General features: G+C 39.6%; 1 protein-coding gene across 4 annotated transcripts in view; it reads right to left on the bottom strand.

The window, feature by feature from the left end:
* LOC139446839 (DCC-interacting protein 13-alpha-like) overlaps nt 1–17438 on the bottom strand; it is a 74667-nt gene that overhangs the window by 12835 nt on the left and 44394 nt on the right. For 3 of the 4 annotated variants that reach the window (XR_011651935.1, XM_071228180.1, XM_071228181.1), the window contains 9 exons: nt 17308–17379; nt 16723–16796; nt 15500–15637; nt 11213–11334; nt 9748–9856; nt 9332–9418; nt 8270–8360; nt 6907–6957; nt 6023–6082 (listed from right to left, as the gene is read on the bottom strand). Coding sequence is in view for 3 of the 4 variants with exons in the window: in XM_071228180.1 (XP_071084281.1) it covers nt 6023–6082; nt 6907–6957; nt 8270–8360; nt 9332–9418; nt 9748–9856; nt 11213–11334; nt 15500–15637; nt 16723–16796; nt 17308–17379 (804 nt within the window). In the remaining variant the exon portion in view is untranslated. Of the gene's footprint in view, nt 1–4585; nt 4627–6022; nt 6083–6906; nt 6958–8269; nt 8361–9331; nt 9419–9747; nt 9857–11212; nt 11335–15499; nt 15638–16722; nt 16797–17307; nt 17380–17438 lie in introns of all 4 variants that reach the window. The other variant, XM_071228182.1, reaches the window with a different exon arrangement.

Genomic DNA, 17438 nt, shown 5'->3' with positions numbered 1-17438 from the left:
CCTGTCTACCAGTAGAACAAAAACTCTACATCATGGTGGACTACAGCTTTCAGACCAGATCTACCTGTCTACCTGTAGAACAAAAGCTCTACATCATGGTTCTACAGCTTTCACGCCAGATCTACCTGTCTTCCTGTAGAACAAAAGCTCTACATCATGGTGGACTACAGCTTTCAGACCAGATCTACCTGTCTACCAGTAGAACAAAAACTCTACAACATGGTGGACTACAGCTTTCAGACCAGATCTACCTGTCTACCAGTAGAACAAAAACTCTACATCATGGTGGACTACAGCTTTCAGACCAGATCTACCTGTCTACCAGTAGAACAAAAACTCTACATCATGGTGGACTACAGCTTTCAGACCAGATCTACCTGTCTACCAGTAGAACAAAAACTCTACATCATGGTGGACTACAGCTTTCAGACCAGATCTACCTGTCTACCTGTAGAACAAAAACTCTGCATCATGGTGGACTACAGCTTTCAGACCAGATCTACCTGTCTACCAGTAGAACTAAAGCTCTACATCATGGTGGACTACAACTTTCAGACCAGATCTACCTGTCTACCAGTAGAACAAAAACTCTACATCATGGTGGACTACAGCTTTCAGACCAGATCTACCTGTCTACCAGTAGAACAAAAACTCTACATCATGGTGGACTACAGCTTTCAGACCAGATCTACCTGTCTACCTGTAGAACAAAAGCTCTACATCATGGTTCTACAGCTTTCACGCCAGATCTACCTGTCTTCCTGTAGAACAAAAGCTCTACATCATGGTGGACTACAGCTTTCAGACCAGATCTACCTGTCTACCAGTAGAACAAAAACTCTACAACATGGTGGACTACAGCTTTCAGACCAGATCTACCTGTCTACCAGTAGAACAAAAACTCTACATCATGGTGGACTACAGCTTTCAGACCAGATCTACCTGTCTACCAGTAGAACTAAAGCTCTACATCATGGTGGACTACAGCTTTCAGACCAGATCTACCTGTCTACCTGTAAAACAAAAACTCTACATCATGGTGGACTACAGCTTTCACACCAGATATACCTGTCTACCTGCCGAACAAAAACTCTACATCATGGTGGACTACAGCTTTCAGACCAGATCTACCTGTCTACCTGTAGAACAAAAGCTCTACATCATGGTTCTACAGCTTTCACGCCAGATCTACCTGTCTTCCTGTAGAACAAAAACTCTACATCAAGGTGGGCTACAGCTTTCAGACCAGATCTATAGAGGTTATCACCCGAGTGTGTTTGGGGATGGTAAATATCCTCTATTAGGAATAAAAATTGTATTTAGCGAGCCTTGGCGAGTTAAATACATAGTGTTTATTCCTAATACAGTCTGTCCGCTAGAGTAACTGCCCTTTGTAAAAGGGAAGCTACTCTAACCCTAGTCTATGAGACGTCATGGCCACGGTCAGACGTTGTTGACAGTCGGTCTGTCCTGTCATAACGTTAAGAAGTGTGGTCAGATGTACACACAGCGAGAAAACGAAACAAGGTAACAATTCAAACATATTTCGGCCAAATCCAACTATTTTAATTTGTGGAGAAGGTTTCAAGCCACAGAAGTGTACACAGATATGGCTACTGCTTGGCTAGTCCTTGTGCCCTCGCAAAATTGTTTCGAAATTTATATCTCCAAAGTTGCCAAAAGTTATAAAATGCCTTAGCTATATCACAGTTAGACACTGATTTTCAGTATAATGGACTGTTCTTTTAATGATAATGATAGCAATTATTCCTGTAGTTTATCCAGATTCCTCATGGTTAATTCTGACTCGATCGCCGAATGACGAGGGCGACGCCATGTTTATCTATAAACAGTGAAAGTAGTCCCTACTTGACCTTTGATATTTGTATCTCTATCCGCATATGACCCCAACGGATATCGTTTTTATCCATTGGCTTTATCCTGACGAGAAACCTACCCATTATATGATACACCTGTTTACCAGTAGAACAAAACAGTCTGCCACTAAAACTGCTACTGTAACAAATCTCAAACCTAGTTTGATTAATCAAGTCTCATAAGTTAGCCTGATGATAATTCATAAATATTCAGATAAGAGGGCAGGAAGGAAAACAATCAATGTATTATTTCAACTGTTACAAACACGGTGACCAAAGGTCAAGATGCAGTTGATGTCAAAGTTCACAAACTGATCAAAGGACATTTGTACTGTACAGAGACCTGGGACACACTCGTGACTTTAAATTACAGTGTTAGAAATTTAAGAACGTCATGGAGGACTTGAGGATGTTATCTATCTTATTTCAACATAGGGACCCCTAAACCTAGGGCTACGGAAACGGTCATATGCGCCGGACATGTCCAATTGGGAATCTCAAATGTCCAATTTAAAATATTGCTTACCGGACATATAAATTTTTCTGTCCTGACATTTTAAAAAACAAACAACGCTACCTTCGGGGTCCAAATAATTGATGAGCATTATCTTATCCCTTTATCGACTTCGGGTGAATAAACAAGCATAACAAACTTGGTCAATAAAGTATGAAATTTGATATAATCACTAGACATGACGATTTTACCATTTAAAATGTATTTCCTGGTTACATATGCAGAGATTAGATTACCGTGTGTATTTTCTCGTAAACTAAGCCAGAAATAGCAATCAGCTGTGCACACGTTTCCTCCCAATCTACCGGTGATTCAGTTAAAACATACCCAGTGATACCACTTTAAAGAATTTTGATGCAATGGTGGGAAGAAATTGTAGCTGAAATTATTATTTTATCAGGAAGAATATATTCCAATATCGTGTTTTTTAGTCGCAGCTTCCACCATATATACTTAAAATTATAAGAACCATAAGCGTAGCACTTTGGTACAGATGGTATGCAGGATATTTTTTGACTTATGGAACGATTTTGACCAGTCACTGTAGGGACTACATGTATTTGGAATGCGAAAACGATATGTTGACAATTTATAGTCAAACTGCCTCAAATATGACTTTTAGCGAGTCATGGTACTGCATTTATGATATGTGTATCCATTCTCTTGCAACTAAAGTTTGTTTCAAGGCGTCAATAGCGGTGATCTGACCGCGGTTGCTGTAAATAATGGTGAGTTGTGCGATCTACTGATCACTTCGCATACGATTTTGCCGAAATTATTGTAAACATTATTATAATTATTGAATGAAATATTTAATAATATTAACCAAACATATTGCAAACTCTAGTCCAGATAAACAGTGAACAATTTTTTTCATTACCAGATATTATAATGATAGGATTAAATTGCGTCCTTCAGTTCGGATTTGTTGACTTGTATTTCCGGTGTTACGTGATCGCGGTGATCAGCTGATAATGTTTTCTGAGATGGGGGAAAACATTGTGTCATTGGAAAACTTAAGTTTACTAAAAATGTTAGTAAATTTAGGGAGCCATGCTTTACCGAAGCACTCAATAACGAGGGAACACTGTACGTAACAACTTTTAGTGTGAGTCTTACGAAGATATGCTATTTGAAGGGGGTGTGGCCTAAATGCAAATGTCAGATTGGGATTTTAAATTTTTCCGAACCCCTGCCTAAACCTATATCATTTAACAGTCATGTCTTGACATAGATAATGCATTATTCCACACATTGCTTTGAAAAAGGCCTGAGTATTTCAGCCTGTGTATTTCAATCTGAAAAGATTACTTGAAGGAATGTGATTTGTTGTAGTTATCTGTAAGAAGATGACAGATATACAACCAAGTAGTAATACATGCAATGTAACATATCTTCTAAATAGAGGTATCACAAGAAGGGAGAAGTGTGCAGGTGGACAAATAAAACCTTTGATATAACATGGTGCTGGAAATATATGCCCCCCATAGGCAAAACCTGAAGTTGGCAGAATGTGTCCCCCATTGGCAAATAGGTTCGTTTGTTGTTTAACACAACACTCAGCAATATTCCAGCTATATGATGGCAGTCTGTAAATAATTGAGTCGGGACCAGACCATCCTGTGATTGACATCCTGAGCATCAATGTACACAACTGGTAAATGATGACATGCATGAACCAAGTCAGCATTAGTGACCACCTGATCCTGTTAGTCGTCTCTTACAACAATTTTGATCCGGATCTTCACAGGGGAGTCCTATGGAGGGACAGTGACATACACAGCACCTGCAGCACCTGCTACATCAGCTACAGCCAGTACATGTTTCATTACAAACACCATCAGCTAATTCCTACCCATGGACTCCAGTCAATAATGATTCAGTAATAACACCTCGTATACACTGAAAAAAATAACAGTTAGGGATCATGAATATTTGGGATAATAATTTTATAAAATTGTGTGCTCAGTCTTCACTTCAAAAAAATATAAAAATCCATGATCCCTAACTTCCTTGTTCTGTATACTAATGAAAAACAGAACTTTAAAAAATCAGAAATAACATGAACAAAAGTTAAGGAGACGAGACTATTATACAGAAAAGGAACAACACCAGTTAATGATGTGAGGGAGACGTATGTTAGCAACAGGTATATGCAGGATATTTCATGTATAAAGATGTGCAAGCAAAGTACCACTGTTCCAGTGCGAATCCAAGGTCTCACTCACTATCACTCTGGAAATAGGAAGTGAAAGTCAATGATATTCAATCTGTGACCCCTAATATATGAAATAGTGTGACCCACCTCAAAGATCAGGGAGTGTCAATTACAAGTTGAGGTATCATCAGATGATACCATTAGACACAAGAAGGGGTGTATAGCGTATATATAGTCCCATACCAGTAGTAAGCTGAGTGGAAGGTATAAGATATACAGTACAACCACTGTAAAATTGGTACCGGTAGTTAATTTAAGATATAGCCTTAACAGGGATGGGATTATCAAGATTATTTATACGTTTGAAGTAATATGTAATTTGTTTTCTAAATCCCATCCCTGATGTGAAAAGAAGAAGAGTATCACCTCAGTCTCATCAAGCTAGAAATAGATAAAAGTACCAGAGTTGGAAACTGAAAATATACATAAAAACAAAGAAAGAACAAAGTTTTCAAAAAGAGAGTTATCTTTAACAAAGAAACACTAAGAACTACTAGACAGCTTCACCATCAAGTTGTACACAGCTCATAGCTTGAAAGAAAACTGATTGCATGGCTAGTCTAGAGAATATTCTTCTACATGTTAATCATTAATGCAGAAATAATAACGAAACACACTTGGCCGCTTTGTCTTGAAGCAGTGGCAGAGAAATAATTCTGTCTTGAACAAATACTAGAGATGCCAATACTGATTGAAGCTTTAGAGTAATCAGTAGAGTAAAAAGAGCATAATTTCATGTAAAAAAGAGTAATGTTAACAGTACAATGATGCAGGGATTTTGCTTCAACATTTTTGTAATGCCTAGACGTAAGTGAAACATGTGATCACAGCTCATCACATTCATAAAAATCACCATGTGACTCTCAGGAACTTTTTTTTAGAACAATGTGGTGTTTTGAGTTCTGAAGAAATATCTGTGTACGAGCAATTATTTCCCTGTCTACCCTTCCAAAGGTCGATCAATCAATGATGCGAGTGTGTTTTAACATAACAACCAATCAGAGACCCTGTATCAGTGAGTAATGGATATTTTAACACTACCGGTATGTAATAAGAAGGCATGGCTCTCATTGGTCAGCACAGTCTCGCTGTAGAATGCTTCATGTCACCGGAGCATTAACAATTTGCTCTCCGAGATATTTTACGAGTGTAAATAATTTGTGAAAAAAAGTACAAAAATTGCTATATGGGTAGAGGACAAGTGTAACAAGTCATTCTAGGCCTAGACTCATAACTATTATACCAAAATCGTAATGGCTCTGAAATTCCCAGGCACCCCATTCCAGAATAGTGAATAGTCGGCGCCGCTGTGAATCTCTGCAAGACACTTCCGGCTATGAGTGTAACGTATTATTGTAAATACAGCTAGACACACGTGAGTTGGAAACACACAAGTGTGATGATGTCACTCACCTTCTCCTTATTCTTGTCTGTTTCTTTGCTAATGGAGGGCTTCTTTCCACTCCTCTTCTCCTGAAAGTCAACACAGAAAGCATCAGTTCAAATTCCTGGATCTCATCAACTTGAACTCTACATTAAAATAATCAGTCCCCAAAGTAATAGGTCTTTGGAGTTTGGATTGTTTCAACTGCCTCACCCTGTCCACAATTGTAGTTTTTGACTCAATGAATGTGTGAGTGAGTGAGTGAATGTTGTTTAATCCGGAAGTCAGCCGTATTCCAGCTGCACCACAGCTGCCTGTAAACGTAATCTGGACCAGACAAACCAGGAACTGATGACATGGACAATAATCACATTATGACATGATACTGAATAGTTAAATCACAAAGCCTGACCACATCGTTCTCATGAGTCAGCTCAGAAACAAGCATATGTGTCAGTCTGTTTGTCTGTAGTCTGCTTGTCTGTCTGCATGTCTGTTGTCTGCTTGTCTGTCTGTCTGCATGTCTGTTGTCTGCTTGTCTGTCTGCTTGTCTGTCTGTTTGCATGTCTGTTGTCTTTAGTCTGCCTGTCTGACAGCATGTCTGTTGTTTGCTTGTCTGTTGTCTGCTTGTCTGTCTGCATATCTGCTTATCTTTAGTCTGCCTGTCTGACAGCATGTCTGTTGTCTGCTTATCTGTAGTCTGCCTGTATGCCTGTCTGACAGCATGTCTGTTGTTTGCTTGTCTGTCTGTCTGTCTGCATGTCTCTGTATGTGCAATTCTGTGAGCTTATGTTTTTGTGTGTCTACATGTCTGCCTGTATGTCTGTGTTTATGTGCCTGTCGGTGTCTGACTGTCTGTGTTTATGTGTGTGTGTCTGGTAGACAAGGGACAGAAAGGAGTTCAGCTACTCACCATGATAGCTTGGAATGCAATCTTAGTTGCTGTACTGATTGCCTGGCATATCTGAAACAGAAGTAACCACAGTAAGCATGTGTACTGAGTGAGTTGGGTTTAACGCCGCTTTTAACAATATTCCAGTTATATCGCGGCGTGTCAGCTTAATGTGGGAGGAAAGCCCGAAGTGATGCAGGTCTCAGACGTTTACCACTTCGGTGAAACCCACGAGCACGGGTATGGTGCTGACAAACCTAGAAACATAATCGGGGCGAACCGGGATTCAAACCCACAATCATAGGTTTCTGGCGTGCCCAAGGGACGCAACTCTGCACAGCGAATCGCGGCGCCTTAGAAGACTGGGCCACCCGTGCCTAAGCATGTGTATGTGAAGGGCACAGTTTCTTTATAGTAGACAGATTGATTCATGCAACCAATAGTAACCATTCTCAGTAGTTTCACCAGAATTTAGTCACATCATGAGTGAGTATGGTTTTGTTTTTTATGCGGCTTTTAGCACTATTCCAGCAATATCACAACGGGGGACACGAGAAATGGGCTTCACACATTGTAATTATGTGGGGAATCGAACCCCGGTCTTCGGCATGACGAGCAAATGCTTTAACCACTAGGCTACCCCACTGCCTCTAGTCACATCATGATGCAACCTCATAAGAAGAATGAAATTATTATTTTATTATTAAAATCATATCATCTGAATTATGTTTTAATTTGTAATCTTATTCAGTTCACAGGGTCATCACCATGAAACCTATATCTCTACTTACAGTAATGTCTTTGCGTTGGGGGTAAAAAACATCAAAACTCATTATGGCATGTATAATGCGCACCCCCTTCTACACAGCAGTGTTTTGGGGTTTTTTTTAAAGTGTGCACTACACTCAAGAAAATACGGTATAATCAGAGTATGACATGGCCTGGAGGTACCTGTCCGAACAGAAAGCTTATAAAGGGTTAAATCCTTTACTTTTATCTACATATTAATGGAGAAATCATGAGAATCTATTAATTCTACTTCTGAAATCAACAGATTGGAGTGATTTCTCAACTTAAACCATGTTATAATTGATACATAATTTCTCTATAATTCTACATCATGGCCTATAATTGTGTCAGTTTTACTTGTACAAAATGCATGTTTCAGAATGGCCAGTGAATTCCTGGCTCAGAATCAACTCCAAAAACAACAGTGTGATGTCATCATGATGGCATAAACCTATTAACTGAATTTTACTTTTATAACCATATATGGAAGCAATCATATTTCCTTAAGTAGAAGGGGGAACTTTACAGTTTTCTATCTATCTATGTCTTATCCTACATTAAATTTTAGAACTGCTCCCTAGTGAACACGTCATACCTCTTCCGCAGAGTTGCTGCTCTCGAACACGTGACAGGCGAACGTCACACCTCCGCCTTCAGATCGATTCCGTGTTATAAACCCAAACAACCTGCACAGAAGACCGAAATCAATCAGTTGGAGCTCACAACATTATATCACAACCAAAGTAAATACATGAGTGTTTTATGCACAGTCAGCAATATTAGCTGTATTACAGGCAGCCTACACAATGTCTCCACCAATCCTCACAAGTGGGTTTGTTTGTTTGTTGTTTAACAGTTCCTCACCCAGCAATATTCCAGCTCTATGACAGCCGTCTTAAAATAATCAAGTCTGGACCAGACAATCCAAGGATTAGTATGATAGGCATCGATAATTGCAATTGGGATACAATAACATGCATCAAGCAAGTCAGCGAGCCTGACCACCCGATCCCATTAGTCGCCTCTTACGACAAGGATAGGTTTTTTAAAGATCAATCCCAACCCAGATTTTCACAGGTGCTTATCACAAGTAAGATCCTGGGTTAGAATTGATACCAGCATGCTGTCGCTTGTGTGAGGCAACTAAACGGATCCGGCGGTCTGGCTTACTGACTTGATTGGCTGCATGTCATCATAGCCAGACAAAATCGAATGTGGCTCAAAATTGCAATCACTGGATTGTCTGGTCCAGACTAATTATCTAAAGACCATCGCAATATACCTGGAAATATTGCCAAGTGCTGCCTTAAGCAACAAACAAAACAAACTTGACTCCCATTGAAACAGCTTTTCAAGTAAATGAGGGAGGAAAGTCAAATGTGATGAAGGTGATGCTGATCTCAAATGTTTACCACTTTGGTGAAACCCCAAATCCAAACAAAAATTTGTGTGGCCTTATCTGAACCATATGACAAGCATGACTTTATAAAGAACAACAGGGGGCATACAGATTCTTAACTTATGCTTAAAAAATACCATTGAAGTGTGTGACGTGTGTGTATACACACTGCTGATAGGAGACAGACAGGGCAGACCTGCACAAAGCAACCTTAAAGCTATGACTCTTGAACATTGAGTTATAGTAGCAGTTGAGTACCTTGGATTATCTTGATGGACAGACCAGAATGATATGTCTGGCAGAGAAAACTCTACCCGAATTGTGTTGTTGGAGGGATCGATTAATCTGAAACAAAGTATCATGAAGAGTGAAGAGTCAGTGCATGCAAACTATATATTACTGGGGTAACTATCAGAGGTATCCCCAAATATCATAATTATATCAATTTCTATAGTTAAAATCAGAAACTTGTTTGCAATTCTGAGAATTCTGTATACACTTCATCAATATACATGTACCACCATAAACTGAGGACATGGTTTAGAAAAATAACTCAAAACAAATGCTATGGTGACAAAACTGTACTAAGAAAGAAGAAGTTTTGAACAAGGATCATCCTTGCAAACAGCTGAAGCAGGGATCTCATTCATGGGATGACAAGATGGTCCACCGACCTCATGCACTCGTTGGTGACAAGCAGCCTGGATTCCGTCATCTTGAAGACGTTGTGTATTGCCCGGGCGGCCAGTATCTGTCGCATGGTACCGTGAACCAGCTGTTCCCCTGGCAACAAGACATGGAGATGATTCACACAACAAGCATGTGTGTCTCAGACAGCAATTATGTTCCTCATATCAAGAGGTTATTCGGTCTACAGATATCTTTGTTAAAAATTCTGGTCAGTAGGTGGGAAAACATATATCCAACATTTCATACTATCATTTTAAGTTATCTGATAATGTTGCCACGTGAGCAGCACCAGCTCATCACATTAGTCATGCGGTTTAACCAATTCTATATGGGTAACACAAGCCCCTCCCATTCAATTATCAGTCAATCCGAAAACTGTGGTGTGGTCCACTAGTGGGTGAGGTCTAAACATAAAAGTTATCCAATCAAATGCCATGGGCTCATTTGCAGGTTATTACGACTGAATAACCTACTCTAAACTCAGAATTAAGCATTATCTGCTTCTCATGAAAGTATTCTGTAAGTCCTTTGCCATTCAATCAGTCAGATACTGTAAAACAGGAATTTAATGCAACATGAAAATAATGCGAGCTCTTGATTTTAGACATAAATGCGCATTTTAAAAATGCGAGTGCCCATACCCTTGCCTAAAAATTTATGCGCTGGATTTATGCTCTCTGTTATTGTAATTAAGGTAACCTACGTAAACAAAAGCCTTACCTGAAAACGCTTCATTTGTTGTAAATGACGTTTTGAGCAGGAACTGTGAGTAGACAAGAGATAAATAAAATAACTGTGCACATTAAATCCCCTGTCCATGTTTTTTCAGTGTGAGATTCCTTCCTTATTTTAATATTATTTAAGCTAATTGCGCGTATGTTTGATGGCCAAGCGTGAGAATGGTTTCCTTGCAGCTATCATTGTGTTAGTGTTGTTTTAGTTGACAGTCTGTTGGTACTAGTATATACATGTCATGAAACCCATTCATGCGCATTGGCTCGTGTCTGCTCTTGACAAGCTTGTAAAGGACACTGATGGGATAATTCGTGGCTGGCGCCAATCTGGGCTGCTTGACAGGATGTGAACTGACCACTACTCAACTTCACTTTGTGTAGGTAACTTTGTTATTTTGTCTAGTAATTTATTTATCTATTACCTTTGTGACTGATTGTTGTCAGTGGATGCTATCAACTTGTAATGATCTGATATCATTGTTTTTGATGTAATACTAGTAAATAATACTGAAGTGATTTATTTCGTTTGTTGATTGTTTCCTTATTTTGATGGTACAAAATTAATGCACATAAAATTAATACGACCTTCCGTCACTTGCATTTTTCACATTAATATTCTGCTCGCATTAATTTCCTGTTTTACAGTAATCCATAATTCCTTATGACTTGTTATTCTCCAAGCATCATTCTGAGCCGTCTCCCGGAGTGATATTACCTCTGTCCGACTTCACTTCCATTGATCCCAGGAATCGGACAGTGAATGCTTGAGAGAAAGCTGCATTGTCCACAGGAGAGTCTAACACATCCACTGACGACTGGTCAAATGGGTTGATTCTCCTGGAAAAGAAATATTTAAACTAGTAATCCCACAGCCCCAAATGCTAAACTGGTTCAACAGCAGCTACACAGGTATTTTCAAGACAATTCCCCAAGTATAAAGTATATGTTGACTTATTTAGCAACTAGCACAACAACAACCCTGAGCCTCTCGCAGTTGCCCAGATCTCCATTGGAGTGAGTGAGTGAGTGAGTGAGTGAGTGAGTGAGTGAGTGAGTGAGTGAGTGAGTGAGTGTTTTAAGGCAAACCAGAAGACTGGAAAGGAAGATTCCAGTGCCCAGGTCATTAGAAACTCTGGGAATAGAACCCATCTAGAATCATGGTTTCAACCCAGTGGCACCAATCTGTACAGTGAACTATGGTGCCAGTCTGTACAGTGAATTGTGGTGCCAATCTGTACAGTGAATTGTGGTGCCAATCTGTTCAGTGAATTGTGGTGCCAATCTGTACAGTGAATTGTGGCGCCAATCTGTACAATGAATTGTGGCGCCAATCTGTACAGTGAATTGTGGTGCCAATCCGTTCAGTGAATTGTGGTGCCAATCTGTACAGTGAATTGTGGTGCCAATCTGTACAGTGAATTGTGGCGCCAATCTGTACAGTGAATTGTGGTGCCAATCTGTTCAGTGAATTGTGGTGCCAATCTGTTCAGTGAATTGTGGTGCAAGTCTGTACATTGAACTGTGGTGCCAATCTGTTCAGTGAATTGTGGTGCCAATCTGTTCAGTGAATTGTGGTGCCAATCTGTTCAGTGAATTGTGGTGCCAATCTGTACAGTGAACTGTGGTGCCTGTCTGTACAGTGAATTGTGGCGCCAATCTGTACAGTGAATTGTGGTGCCAATCTGTACAGTGAATTGTGGTGCCAATCTGTACAGTGAATTGTGGCGCCAATCTGTACAGTGAATTGTGGTGCCAATCTGTTCCGTGAATTGTGGTGCCAATCTGTAAAGTGAACTGTGGTGTCAGTCTGTACAGTGAATTGTGGTGCCAGTCTGTAAAGTGAACTGTGGTGTCAGTCTGTACAGTGAATTGTGGTGCCAATCTGTTCAGTGAATTGTGGTGTCAGGCTGTACAGTGAATTGTGGTGCCAATCTGTTCAGTGAATTGTGGTGCCAATCTGTACAGTGAATTGTGGTGCCAATCTGTACAGTGAATTGTGGTGCCAGTCTGTACAGTGAATTGTGGTGCCAGTCTGTACAGTGAATTGTGGTGCCAATCTGTAAAGTGAACTGTGGTGTCAGTCTGTACAGTGAATTGTGGTGCCAATCTGTACAGTGAATTGTGGTGCCAGTCTGTACAGTGAATTGTGGTGCCAATCTGTACAGTGAATTGTGGTGCCAATCTGTACAGTGAATTGTGGTGCCAATCTGTACAGTGAATTGTGGTGCCAATCTGTACAGTGAATTGTGGTGCCAATCTGTACAGTGAACTGTGGTGCCAGTCTGTACAGTGAATTGTGGTGTCTAAGACCATCTGGAGAGATGCCAACCTCCAAGGGAAACAATTAAGAATATCTGGGATGGGGTCTAAAATTAGTACTGTTTTCAAAACTACTTAGGAACCTGATTAGCATGATGAACTGTATGACTTTGATGAAACCGAACCATACATCACACCGCATGTTATCACCTATACTCCTCCAAATCTGTGAACCTTCAAGCAAAAACAAGTGGAGGTGCGAAAACTTGCAGTGATTCCAAAAATGACTCGGCCGATGGAATCCATCAAGCTGAATATTGGTGTTCTGCTCTAGGTTCCAGGGATATCCGCGGCTCTACCTTTACTGTAATACCACTAATACAAGTCAGAACTGGCCACTAATCAAACAGGAAATACTGTGATGTCATCATTTGTGACTGGCCAGGAATGAAGGGAACCTATGGGTGAAAAATCAGATTTTGACTTTTCATTATATTTAAAAACTACAGTATCTTTGGAACACAAAAATACAGAGATACATGACGTCAAACATTTGGACTCATTTTCCAACTAATAACTGTTTATGCAATAATTGCAGTTTTTAGACATAATGTCTGATGAATTGAAAGTAGATATGCCTGCTGAAAGGTCTTGAAGTAATGTTTTTATTACATTATGAACTAATTAGAGAAAAATAAGGTGTTTCTGTACAGTGTACACATGGCTATATTCACTGAAGAAAGTTGACGCCAAACGCCTTTATGACGTCATACCACAATTGTATCCTATCACCCAAAAGTTCCCTTTTCTCCTGGAGGGTCTCATATAATGTTCATTTACAGACCTACTTCTTTACTGTTTCTAGCTGAGCCTCAAACTTAACCTGTCATGATTCAACAGATACATGTGTGTACATGAGGCAATCTCATTAAAATCAGATCTTAGTTCTCACTATCGCTAAACAAAGATCTGAGGACATCCCATTATGGGTCACGTCAGAACGACCTTTCATCTGACCAATCAAAGCATCACTTACCAGATCATGAAAGTGGCAGTCGAAATGTGTTTTCTAATCATGCAACCTCAAAAACGTTAACACCGGGTATTCCGAACAACAGTTACCGACTGTATGACTGATTCCATCAAAATTATCGTCTATATCTCACTTCCGCGGGAAAACATTTCAACAGAGGAGGTGTTGCACAGTACGTGGGAAGCACTGCCATACAATCGCAACTATATATTAGACATTCCGAAATGTTCGTCTGTTCAGTTTTCAAAATTTTAATCGAGAACAGCATCAACATATTTTTCAAGCATAGTCTGAAATGGAAGTCGCCAGGTTGAAACAAAGCTGCTTTCTCATTGGCTGGTATCGACTTCTTGTTATTCGTTTCAGTGGTCGGTCAAAGTTCGTGAAAGGTCGTTCTGATGTGACCCGTAATGGGATGTCCTCAGATCTTTGTTTAGCAGAAGCGAGAACTTAGATCTGATTTGAATGAGATTGGAACATGAGAGCACATTACACTGGCTGATATAGACAAATCTCTTCGCCGACTGTAAGTTTACATAATGTATTTTGTCACTGATGTTAGACACATCTTCGACAAATATCAAATTTTACTAACATGAAATTAACGATCCCTTGGTTTCATTTGATATAATCTGAATGTTTTATTTGATATAACATTGTATCAAAAATATTTAATATCCAAAACTTGACACATCATTGAGATTCTGGGTTAATACCGTCTTTGTTTTCTAACCTTGTACCATGCTTATAAACAGTTGAAAAGTGTGTATCTAAATCACATTTAAAATAATTGTGTGGGATGCCTAAACACCACATAAAGACATCCTATTTGTACCATACAAAGCACACTGAGTTTTACAGCTCTGCGGCAGTTACACACACTGAAAATACAAAATCTAGAAGACAAGACCGCTACACACACACTTCACTGGACAGTACAAGACAGCCTGTCCTCTGACAGCCTGTAGTCTGACAGGGGAAGCATGAAGTGCACCTCCATCTCTGGTACTCTCAGATGATCAGGGAAGATACATCATGTCTTGTAGTATCTCGTACATATGAACATTGTGTGACACCGTAACAAAATAATAGTCTTCTCTAATATAATCCTCCTTTGAAAGTAAGATAACGGCCATGACATAACATTTCAATTGCTGCAGACTATTAAGTGATTAATAGATTTTCAGGAATATAACAAATGTTATAATGGTATTTGAGATAACACTTTCTTAGTAAAGTACAGATTGTCATATTTTTTGGTGGTTGAGTCCCATGCAGGATTCGAACCCACACTGCCAGAGTGAGCCAACACACAAAGTCAGCGATCTAGTGATTGTGTGCTGGCGTTTAGGCGCCTCATGCGCAGTAAAGCATGGCTCCCAAAATTTGCCTCCATTTCTAATAAACTCAAGTTTTCCAATGACACAGTGTTTTCCCCATCTCAAAAAACATTATCAGCTGATCATCGACATCACATAACACCGGGACTACACATGCAATAAACATAATTGCAAAATTGCATTTTAAAAATTTTAGAATTAAAATTTTAGAAATGGTGCTCATAAAACCTTATCCTCAAAAACAAAAAGACACTTGTTAAATCTAAGACAAATACAAACATGAGTTCGTGACACAGATATTGTCAGATCAACATTGTTGCCATACAAACCATACCAGGGTGTGAGAAGTAAAGTCATTAACAATACTAACTTTGGCGGACCGGTTTGGGGCGATGTAACTTGGCGATTCTCATCAGAAGGTGACACCAAGTCAAACTGTATGGGGGTGTCGATTACAAAATTGTCCGTCGGGGTGGCAGCGGGTGTTGATGATTGGGAATGATTGGCACTGATTGGCAGAAATGAAATAAAAGACTAAAATCAGCGCTACAATTACAACACACAACAAAAGAATTCATGCAGTTAGTCTTCTGGTAGCTATAATAATAAATATTCCATAAAATAATTTCAAAAATCACAGCAATGAAACCATTGCCTTTGTTTCATTTGCGAAAACGTCTTCAAATATTTCTGATGACAGATTTATGAGAATAAATGCTTTATTTTAAAAATATTAATGCTGAAAGATATTTGAACAGGATTAATGTAAAGCATCTATGTAAAATGATGTTAAGTGATTGATTCTATATCAAGCAAAACTTGGTATGAAGGTATAAGAATTTACAATTCAACATCCAAATAACATTTTCCTGAAAACATTACTGACCTTACAAGGACACAAACTTCACACCACACATGCAGAGGGAAATCTAGCAATATTTCCCAATAACATTCAGGATTTCCACAATAACAGATCTATTTATCCCCAACACTGACAAGACTTACAATAGAATCACAATAGTCAAACCAGCTCAATCACATGACAGTTTTGTATCGCTTTGTGGCATGTACAATAGTGGTGTAACGATACGGCGATACAGAACTGTATCCTGATACAAGGTCCATGATACAATACATACATTTATAACCCCTGCACAACCCCTGAACAACCAGCTTACGCCGATTCTGTAGTATTTCCTGGTTGGCTATAAAACGCATCACATTCACAATGACCTCTAGCCTATATGTTTCTGCCCTACCATACCCCTCTTTGATTTCTGAAATTAAGAAACAAATGATATGGGGTTGGGATTCACCTGCAAAAAGAAAGAATACCAACATAGGAAATACAAGTACTGTATGGGGATACGAATCGTATCGCACCCAGCGTGCTGTGACCTGCCGTGTTGTTACACCTCTGATGTACAAGACAACGCGGATGGACTACTTGTGGATCTTGATCAAGTCAAATAAAACATCAAAATGTGTGCATAACTGCAGCTGTGTGAGATGTAAAAAGAAAGAAATTTTGAACAAAGAAGGCAACATGATTTAAATGATCTTCAGAAGAACAATGGTAATTATTATTCCTACCGAACAGGACTTGATTTCTCTTGAGCTGAAGCCGAATCTGTAGACTGGGCCTTGGTCAGCACGGCTTGTTGCTCCTGAGATAGACGAAACGAAAAAAAAGAATTGTGAGATGAACGGTATGTATGCTGCAATGTTATTGGTTGAGAAACTTTGCTGAATGGGATTAGAGGTGAGGTGAGGTGAGGTGAAATTGGGTTTAACGTCACGTCCAAGATTATTCCACTTATATAGCGACGTGCATGCAAGTGCCGATTTATAGTGCTAGCTCACTGAGATACCATGCTGCAGTTTAACATGAATACCCCACTCACACACAGTATACTGACTCCGAGCCGACCAGTCCTTGTTTTAGCCCTTTAAAGCTGAGCGCCAGACAGGGTAACAACAAGTACCATCTTTTAACGTCTTTTGGTATCACGGGGCCGGGGATCGAACCCCGGACCTTCCGCTCTCCGGGCAGACGCTCTACCACTAGACCGAGGAGGCGGTAAGCTCATGTGTGAGTCTGGCCATAAAGATCCTATGTTACAATATCTATTAGTGCTGAAGAATTAATCACTGCCATCAAAATGTTAAATGGCTTACCTTTTTTTTAGAAGCAGCTTTGCCTCGGACATATCCGCTGTCTTTTACAATGTTGTTAATTGTTGCAATCCACTGAAGGAAAGGATGAACATGGTTTTCATATAATCACATTTCATGATTTGGAAGATATT

Source organism: Haliotis cracherodii, unplaced genomic scaffold (genome assembly GCF_022045235.1).
Source record: "Haliotis cracherodii isolate W230 unplaced genomic scaffold, xgHalCrac1.p SCAF_6, whole genome shotgun sequence".
Lineage (NCBI taxonomy): Eukaryota > Metazoa > Mollusca > Gastropoda > Lepetellida > Haliotidae > Haliotis > Haliotis cracherodii.
Note: the sequence above shows the minus strand (reverse complement) of the source record. Positions and strands in the feature narration are given on the sequence as shown.